A 10,000-nucleotide genomic window follows, 5' to 3' on the forward strand; every position below is an offset into this window, starting at 1 on the left:
CTTTATCTTTTATGCAAACCGTGACCTTCCTCTCACTCTACTCTGCGTTCCGAAGGGGATGGACGCTCGAGAGAGCGGGGGTTAGGGCGTCAGGCAGGAATAATCACCCATTTTGTTGTTGTTGTTTTTGTTGTTGTTATTGTCCAGGGTTTTTATTTTTTGCATTCCAGGACTGTTCTGAAAGGGCTCTGATTACATGTCCACATGTTGAATGCTGCTCTCTCTGGGCAGTGACGCAGCGCTGGGTTTGTGCGCACAGATCGTGGGGCTCGTTTAGCTAAAATGTGGGTGTGTTTCACATGAAGGACGCATAACTGGCAGAGTGTGTAATCCAGCTGGAGTCTTTGTATTTAAACATGCATCCTTGAATGCTTGCATGGTGATATTGACCTTGGAGTCAGGACTGTGTGTGTGTGTGTGTGTGTGTGTGTGTGTGTGTGTGTGTGTGTGTGTGTGTGTGTGTAATTATATAATTGTGTACAGAGACTGTGAATAGTCAAAAACAATGTTTCCTTTTCACTTTATAGTTTTGCTATTAATGATTTCTTTTCTCTGTTCTTTTTTCTCCCTCACTCCCTGCCTTCATCATACACACACACACCCACACACACTCACACTCACACACACATACACACACACACACCCACACACTCACACACACACACACACACACTTACTCACACACACACTCACACTCACACACACACACACACTTACTCACACACACTTACACACACTCACACACACACACACACACACACACACACTCACACACACACACACACACACACACCCATACACACACTCACACTCACACTCACATACACACACACACACACACATACAATCACACACACACACACACACACACACACACACACACTCACACACACTCATACACACACACTCACACAAACACACACACGCACACACTCACACAAACACACACACGCAAACATACTCACACACGCACACACACACACACACACTCACACACAGACGCGCACACACACACACACACACACGCACACACACACACACACACACTTTTTCTGTCTCTTTTATTTAGCTCTGCTTTCCTCTCAGGTATTTCTTCTCTCTTCATTAGCCTTTCACTCACTCCCTCAGTACTTCATTACTCCTGTAACCTACTGCCGTGGTGTGTGTGTGTGTGTGTGTGTGTGTGTGTGTGCGCGCACGTGTGTGTGTTTCCTCTCAGGTCTGAGGCTGTGTCTGCCCCACTCTCGGCCTCTCCATCCGACATCCCCGGCGTTTTCATGAGGTAACGGCAGGCGCCGGACACCTGACCCCTCCCCCGACATAGCTCCGCCCCCTCCCCTCTAACCCCGCCCATCCTCCCCTGCCGTCCCTCCCTGAGGAACCATGGGTCAGAAGATCTCTGGGAGCATCAAGTCGGTGGACGTGCGTGGGGAACCCTCCTACTGCCCCCTCCAGCGCCAGCTCCGCGGGCCGGACTTCTCCAAGCCGGCCCGGCTGGACCTGCTGCTGGACATGCCGCCAGCGACCCACGACCTCCAGCTGCGGCACGCCTGGAACCCGGACGACCGCTCGCTCAACATCTTCGTCAAGGAGGACGACCAGCTGACCTTTCACCGTCACCCGGTGGCGCAGAGCACGGATGCCGTGCGCGGGCGCGTGGGCTACACACGCGGCCTGCACGTCTGGCGCGTGCATTGGCCCTCCCGCCAGAGGGGCACGCACGCCGTGGTGGGCGTGGCCACCGCCGAGGCGCCCCTGCACTCGGTTGGCTACACCTCCCTGGTGGGCAGCGACGCAGAGTCGTGGGGGTGGGATCTGGGTCGCAACAGGCTCTACCACAACAGTAAGAACCGGCCGGCCGCCTCGGCGCCCACCTACCCCGGCTTCCTGGAGCCCGACGAGGCGTTCGTGCTGCCCGACATCCTGGTGGTTGTGCTGGACATGGATGAGGGCACGCTGAGCTACATGGTGGACGGACAGTACCTGGGCGTGGCGTTCAGGGGGCTGAAGGGAAAGAAACTCTACCCTGTCGTCAGCGCTGTGTGGGGGGCACTGCGAGATCACCATGCGCTACGTCAACGGCCTGGACCGTAAGTAGTTCTCGGCCTCTCTTTCTCAGGGCGACTCTTCACCCCAGGGTCCTAGTACCCGACGAAAACAAACAAATGCTGGCTGCGCTTCCTAACTCCACCGCAGTCTGGGTGTGTCATTTGGTCAGGGTGTGTCATTTTATTGCATTGCTCCACAATAAACACGTATTAATTCGCTGTCTCATCTTGTCAGACTTGGCCTAAGGGGCAAGTCTAAGCCTAAGGGGCTCTTCTCCGGTTTGAAGGAAGCGCAGGTTGCAGCTGAGCCAAACTTCCCCTGTGTACACAGCCCTGCGGGCGAATAACGCTCCTCTTCCTCTCCTGTTTGCTTGCTCGCTCTCTCTCTCTTTCTCTCTCTCTCCCTCTCTCTCTCTCCCCCTCTCTCTCTCTCTCCCTCTCTCTCTCATGCAGTCATTCAAGGCTCCTGTCATTGTTTATTAATGACACGGCAGCATGCACTGAATCCCCTACACGCCTGCGGGCACCTGCACCTGTGAAGGGAAAACTGGGAAAGTTTTTCCCAGCAGTGCAGTGTTACTTGCCTATCGTGGCGGAACTTACATGGTCTTACATGGTCTTACTAACGGCCCTGTTTTTGGAATGTACGCCGTTACGTCAGGGATGATGTCAGCTTTGATGAACAGTGAGTCACACACACACCCCCTGACAGTGAGTCATGCCCCACCCCCCCCTCTTCCTGGAGGTCCCCTCGTCTTGGACATCAGCTGGCTCCAGCCATGACGAGTCAGTCCTTAGCAAACATGCTTTGACAGCTGTCTCTGTGGCATGTGCATAGGGAGCCCCAGCGCTGCTCTGTAATCAACACCGAGTCCTGCAGTTAATGGCGCAGTGGACTGGGTCAGAGGGAGGAGTCTGAATCCCTCTGTTCGTAGTGTGCCGACTCTTCTTGTAACTTGTTGTTACTGTGGTTGGTTGTTACATGCGTCATTGTTACTGTGGCTGGTGACATGCATCATTGTTACTGTGGTTGGTGACATGCATCTTTGTTACTGTGGTTGGCAACATGTGTTGTTACTGTGGCTGGTAACACATCATTGTTACTGTTTTTGATAATCATTGTTACTGTGGTTGGTGACACCTTATTGTTACTGTGGCTGGTAACACATTGTTACTGTGGTTGGTGACATGCGTCATTGTCACTGTGGCTGGTAACATGCGTTGTTGTCACTGTGGCTGGTAACATGTGTCGTTATTGTGGCTGGTAACATGCGTCGTTGTCACTGTGGCTGGTAACAAGCGTTGTTGTCACTGTGGCTGGTAACATGCGTCGTTGTCACTGTGGCTGGTAACATGTGTCGTTGTTACTGTGACTGGTAATATGCGTCGTTGTCACTGTGCCTGGTAACATGCGTCGTTGTTACTGTGGCTGGTAACATGCGTCGTTGTCACTGTGGCTGGTAACATGCATCGTTGTTACTGTGACTGGTAATATGCGTCGTTGTCACTGTGCCTGGTAAGATGCGTCGTTGTTACTGTGGCTGGTAACATGCGTCGTTGTCACTGTGGCTGGTAACATGCATCGTCGTCACTGTGGCTGGTAACATGCGTCGTTGTCACTGGCTGGTAACATGCGTCGTTGTTACTGTGCCTAGTAACATGCGTCGTTGTCACTGTGGCTGGTAACATGCGTCGTTGTTACTGTAGCTGGTAGTGTTAATGTGGTTGTTAATGTGGTTGGTGATGTGTGTCACAGTTACTCTGAATAGCATGCATCATGACTGGTACAAAAATAGCCCATTTCAGAATGATGTGTGAACCAGGTTCTGTTGGTCATGCATTTACGATATGTACACCATATATACAAGATCAGATAATGATATATCATAGTGCAGCATAGTGTACAAGGTCTCCAGAGAACAGGGCTTTCTGGACAGATGTCTTTCATCAACTGTGCAAGCAGAGCTTCGTTTTATATTTAGAAAATTATACTGCACAATAAATAAAACAACTTCCTCTCTGTATCTGAGCACATCAACAGATGTTTGGCATGAATTTTCCAACGAAAAAGGGCCATTATGCTGAGCGACCCGGGGTGTGTTTGGTCCCAAATTCCCGCAGACACGGTTTTCCTTGGAATCCTCCACCATCTTTTCCCGCAAGCGTAGCGGGAGGCCGGGAACAGGCATGACAGCTGGTTATTTTCGAAGCTCGCTATTTGAAGTTGAAAGTGGTTTCGTTGGGCTTTTGATGGGGAATCGCGGCGGCCAGGCGAGACGGGGGTTGGCCCCTAAAACGGCGTGATTGCCCTTCAAAGCTTCCGCTGAGAGGCCCCGTTTCATGTGGCAGAGACGGTGTGAAAGTGGTTAACGCGCCGTTCACACTGCTCACTCTGTTCTTAAAGGAGGGAGTGAAAGCGCAAAAGAACTCCTCGCTTTCCTTTCCTTGTGTGTGTGTGTGTGTGTGCGCAAAATACATATTATTTATTTTTCATTGAGAGTGATAGCTATGTGGTGTATGAAAGAGAGAGAGAGAGAGAGAGAGAGAGAGTAGCTCACACCATCTCTAGATCAGTGAGTATTTCCTGTTGTTCTGTACGTATACACACATACACACATTTTAGAATCAAGTACAAGAAACCAGCCACTAAATGTGCTGTCAAACACAGAACTTGCAAATATGCATACATATATTCTTTCACAGTTCAAAGCCTGGACAAGGACTACCATAGAGGTGTGAACAAGGACGCTGTTTGTGTCCACATTGCCAGAAGTACTCTGCTTTTAAATAACACTCAGAAATAATATATTTTTATAAAATGCCTTTCTTTAATCTCCCTTGTACTTATTAGCAAAGACATGTGCTGCACGCGCTGTGTGCTTTCTGTCACCCGCCAAGGAATAGCTAGGCTGTAACTTTCTGATTGCTGTCGTTTTTGAAAGCTCAATTACTAGGTGGGGAGCGTGTGGTGAGGCCGTCAAAGCACGCACGAGCATACCATATAGAATTGTAATATCCTGTGGCACTGTGAGGTCTGAAAACCAATATCCATTAATGTTCAGGCCAAAGCAATATCGGGGCCACGCCGTGCCTCGGGCGTTGGAGTCGCATGGCGTCGATTTCTGTAAGCTGACTACACCGTTCTGGAAGCGAGCGAGTGTGGTTCGGCCTGTGTTCCGCGTCTTTGATGGACAAGGTGGTTTGCGCAGAAGGTAAAAGAAACGAGAGTCTAGACAGTGCATGCGTGAATGCCAAACTAGCACAGACTGACAGAGAAGAGAGAGAGAGAGAGAGAGAGAGAGATATTGATTGATTATGTAAAAGGAATTTTGCTGGAATGCAAAGACGCACGTGTTAGTTCCTAAAGCCGTGATTATGGGTAGCTGGAAGAGCACAGGTGGTGTGTGGGTGAGACGATGTGTGTATCATCAGAGCCCGTGAGAGTGCGCGCGCGTATGTCTGCATAGTCTTAACTCCATTTATTACCACTGTAACGAGTCATCCGACCACAAAGGAAAACCAACAAAGAAAAATGCAGTTTTTTGTAACTCTGCACAATTACACACACACACACACACACACACACACACACACACACACACACACACACACACACACACACACACGAGCCTCAGTGCTAACTGGCATGGGAGCCTGTTAAGAAGCTTTGTCAGTGCACTGCTATGCTGTGCAGGGCCGGGGAGCCCACAGGCCGGGGTGCCCACAGGCCGGGGTGCCCACAGGCCGGGCCGACGAGCTGTAAGCGGTTCCGCTGTAGCACGGGGCTCTAACGGGTCCGTGGAGCATGCACTGCCTGTCCAGTGCGCGTGCCACTTTAGCACTGGCAAGCGGACAAACACCAGCACTGCGGGACCATCTGGACAACATGGAAGTACATGTAATCGGGAGATGTGGGGAAAAGTGTGTGTGTGTGTGTGTGTGTGTGTGTGTGTGTGTGAGTGTGTGTGTGTGTGTGTGAGTGAGTGTGTGTATGTGTGTGTGTGTGAGTGTGTGTGTGTGAGTGAGTGTATGTGTGTGAGTGAGTGTATGTGTGTATGTGTGTGTTTTCTCTTCCTCATTCCCTGCCTTTCTCTTTCTTCTTTCTCCTTTCCTCTCTCCCTTCATCTGTTTCACTTTCTCTCCTTCTTACTCACTCCTCTCTCTCTCTCTCTCTCTCTCTCTCTCTCTCTCTCTCTCTCTCTCTCTCTCTCTCTCTCCCTCTGTCTGTCGTTCACTCGCGGGCTGCATGCTCCCGTCCTGGTCCCTGTGTCGTGTCTCATTTGGGATTAAGTGTGCAAATTAGTCCAACTTTGAGTCCTCAACAAGGACAGAAGATTCAGCAAGGAACACCTATCTATTATAATAACTTTAACTGGCCAGCCAGGCATGAGAGAGGGAGAGAGAGAGAGGGAGGGAGAGAGAGAGAGAGAGAGAGAGAGAGGGAGGGAGGGAGAGAGAGAGAGAGCGCGCAAATTTGATGATTGAGATGACAGCAGGCATGTGAGGGAGACAGAGATGAGACGAGACAGTGACAGATAGGCAGGGAGAGTAGGATGAGAGTCACAGAGATAATTGCTGTCCTTCATAAGGACAAATGGAGAGAGAAAGAAAAAGACAGGTGGAGAATAAACAACGAAACAGGGTCGTCGTTACATGGGCAGTGGCTGGGGACTACAGTGTGTCCAACCTTGTGTGTGTGTGTGTGTGTGTGTGTATGCGCATTTGCCTCAAGAGTTTCTGTAACGTGCAAGGATATGATTGGGTTTTTCTGCTTTTTTTGTCTGTTTGGCTGTGTATGTGTTTACATGTGTGTGTATGTTTGTGTGTATGTGTGTATGTGCGTGTGCCTGTATTTGTGTGTGAGAGATTCTGACTAGTCTCTCACCCTTACTGTCTGTTTATTGTACCGTGTAAGCAGTTACATAGTGGTCGGAGTGTGTGTGTGTGTGTGTGTGTGTGTGTGTGTGCGCGTGCATGCAGGCGCACTCTCCATCTGTAGCATCTGGCTCCGGTTGCGTGTGTTAACCCAGCCCGACATGCGGGAGATGAGAGGTGTCCTGTCTTTTCCCACTTGGCCCGTTCCTCCAGCTGTTTCTCCACCGGGGTGTGTGAGCACACCAGCCGGTAACGAAGGGCTGACGTCCCAGCTGAAGGGACAGATGGAGAGATTCAGGGGCACAGAGGGTCGTGGGGGGTCGTGGAGGCCGCGCAGGAGGGGCAGGGGCCGCTTGGCTGAGCGTTAATTGAGAGCCTATCATTAGATCAGGCAGATGGGTCTGTGCTACTACAGCGCCACTCTGGCAAACACAGCTGCCGTACATGTCCTTGCTGTGAACCACATACCACACACACATACACACACACAGCGACACCGACACCATAGACAGAAACCATTCAGATATTACAGACGGAGACTGGTCAGATACAACCGACTGGATTGGAATGATGGTTCACGATGGTTGTTGCCGAGTGCCTGGACCCCTCGACTCGCATGTGAAAACGAAGCAGACTTCAAACATAGAACGTACTAAGCCAGCATTGGCCTTCACGTGCGCAAGCGCTCGTGCGTGCATGCACGTGTATAAGCGCGCGTGCCTGTGCGTTTCGGAGTCATTAACTCAGTCAACTCCTCAGCTGGTCCCTCCAGACCCAGTTCGGAGATAACCCAGTGGGCTCTGGCGCTGTGTCCTGCTGCAGTCTCCCAGTGGGAATCCTGGCAGTGGGCTCTGGGTTTACACGATCATTAATGAGCGTCAGACAACACCTTCGTTCCATTCTGCTTAGAACCATGAAAGTCATGAGAGCAACATTTACACTTCAAGAAAGTTGTAGCACCTCAGCAGTACCTTTAATCAACCTAACGCTGTCCTTTAATGGGCTTTCCTAAGAACGTATCTGCAGTGCTCAATGGTAATGGCAACGGGGATTGCTGGATTACCAGGCGGGTACGAGAAGGCTCTGCGGTAGTCTGGGTGTCCACGGTAACAGCACTGGGGGAGTGCCCCTGCCCCTCGCGTGGCGTGGCTTCCACAGCGCTTCGTTCTTTCATTTTGTTTCTTTCCTTCCTATTTTGCTCTCTGCTTCGCCTTCTCTGAGCGTGCTCCGCCCCCGTCCCTGTTCGCACCGCGGTATTTGCACATCTAATTGCCCGAAGAAGTTTCTGCTGAAACAGACATCACTCGCACGCAAAGACCGGTTGGCTGGGGAAGGACAGCATGTTTGCTAAGATTGCCTGGGCCCTACCATGTTGGATTAAACCCTGAGCTCTTTTTAAAAACTTGTTTACTGCCTGTAGCTGTAGTTAAAACTACCTCTCTGTTCAAAAGACCTCTGTGTGTGTGTGTGTGTGTGTGTGTGTGTGTGTGTGTGTGTGATGAGCACCTTAGGCATCGTTAGCTCAGCACTAGTCTTCTGGTGTGACTATATAGTGGATGTCGAGGAGTTTTCATCTGTCCTGACCTGACCTTTGACCCTAGAGTTATATTGCAATGTACATTCAGTAACGAGTGCGTGCTCTCAGCAGGTCGGCTCTTACGCAAGCGTTAGAATCCTTGTCTCGAGGGATTGAGATAAGCCATATCCGTAACATGACCTGTCTGGTTACGGTCATGACCAGAAGGACAAATTAGCAGATTTAGAATGCATGGTAGACACATACACACACACACACACACACACGCACGCACGCACACACGCACGCACACACGCACACACACACACACACACAGGCTCACACACCTATGCACACACACGCACACTAACACACACACACACACACACAGATGCTGACTGTCATCTGCTGCGTTTGTTAGGGTCAGAGACTCCCGTGAATCAGTGTTGGTCTTTTCGTGTGCTGCTCTGGTGAGCTCGGGGCCCAGCGAGTGAATAGCCAGACCACTGAGGTTCTGATGCACTGACAGTTCTTCCCCACAAGCCTGTGGAGAAATGGCACATTACATTTCTAGGTAAATGCTTATCAAAACTGCAGGAAAACAGTCCTAATGCTGCTTGAGACACTTAAACACATACACGCAAACTTTATAATTCACAAGTTAGTGTTCAGCCATTTTCACTGCACATCACCTCACTGAACGTATCGGTCACCTTCAAGGTCTGATGTGGGATCAGTTCACACCTTGAATAGCATTGACATAAAGCTCATTTATTTCAGGGGTAGCAGGTCTCAGGGAAGCTCAGGAAAGCTCGATGCGCCGGGTTTAGTTTGTGTGCAGTAACCAGGGCATTGCAGGTCACAGTCAGGCTGCCGTGACCTCGGCTCAACCTGGTGGGCAGGAAGCTCCACCCACTCCTGTCCTGTTTGTTCAGGTCACTTTACCAGCAGGCGTTCGCCGGGCTCTCTGATCTATTGATTCTCTCTCTGCCTGCTATTCCCCCTCCAGCTCTCTCTCTCTCTCTCTCTCTCTCTCTCTCTCTCTCTCTCTCTCTCTCTCTCTCTCTCTCTCTCCCTCTCTCCCTCTCTCTCTCTACACTTCTTCTGCATAGGACCCCCTGTTGGTTCAGCTCAAACCTCAGCGCCCATCTCCTGTCGAGCCTCCGACCTGCTGCGGTCTGGTTCTGAACCTCTTCCGCGGCGTTCCGAATTTTCCCCACCCCCTATAACCCGCGGTGGAGGCTGCCCAGCCCGAGGATGCTCCCAGAGCAGTCCCGGTGGCCCGCGCAGTTGCACGGGGCTTGTTGGAAGGACAGCGTTAGGAGCTACCTCTCACCATGAGCCCTCTGGAAGCCTGCGGCCTCTGAAACACATCTGGTGGGGAATTATCAATGTTAACATGATTCCATGTATATACACAGTGGCTCATCCTTTTGAGTAGCCCTCCTCACGGCCAACCATGTGCTGCAGCCTTGCGGTGTTTGTTCCTTTGTTAAAGGGATAGTTTGACTTAAGAGTGCTTACATGGCTACCATTGACCAAGAGCTGATAAAGCAATGTG

The 10,000-nt window shown here is 50.9% G+C and overlaps 1 protein-coding gene across 1 annotated transcript in view; it reads left to right on the plus strand.

Annotated features, from left to right (window-relative positions):
• spsb4a (splA/ryanodine receptor domain and SOCS box containing 4a) overlaps positions 1-10,000 on the plus strand; it is a 29,423-nt gene that overhangs the window by 5,696 nt on the left and 13,727 nt on the right. The window contains 2 exon segments of the mRNA XM_027031530.2: positions 1,220-2,046; positions 2,048-2,090. Coding sequence (XP_026887331.1) covers positions 1,384-2,046; positions 2,048-2,090 — 706 coding nt within the window. The 5' untranslated portion in view covers positions 1,220-1,383.

Source organism: Electrophorus electricus, chromosome 18 (assembly GCF_013358815.1).
Source record: "Electrophorus electricus isolate fEleEle1 chromosome 18, fEleEle1.pri, whole genome shotgun sequence".
Classification (NCBI taxonomy): Eukaryota; Metazoa; Chordata; class Actinopteri; order Gymnotiformes; family Gymnotidae; genus Electrophorus; species Electrophorus electricus.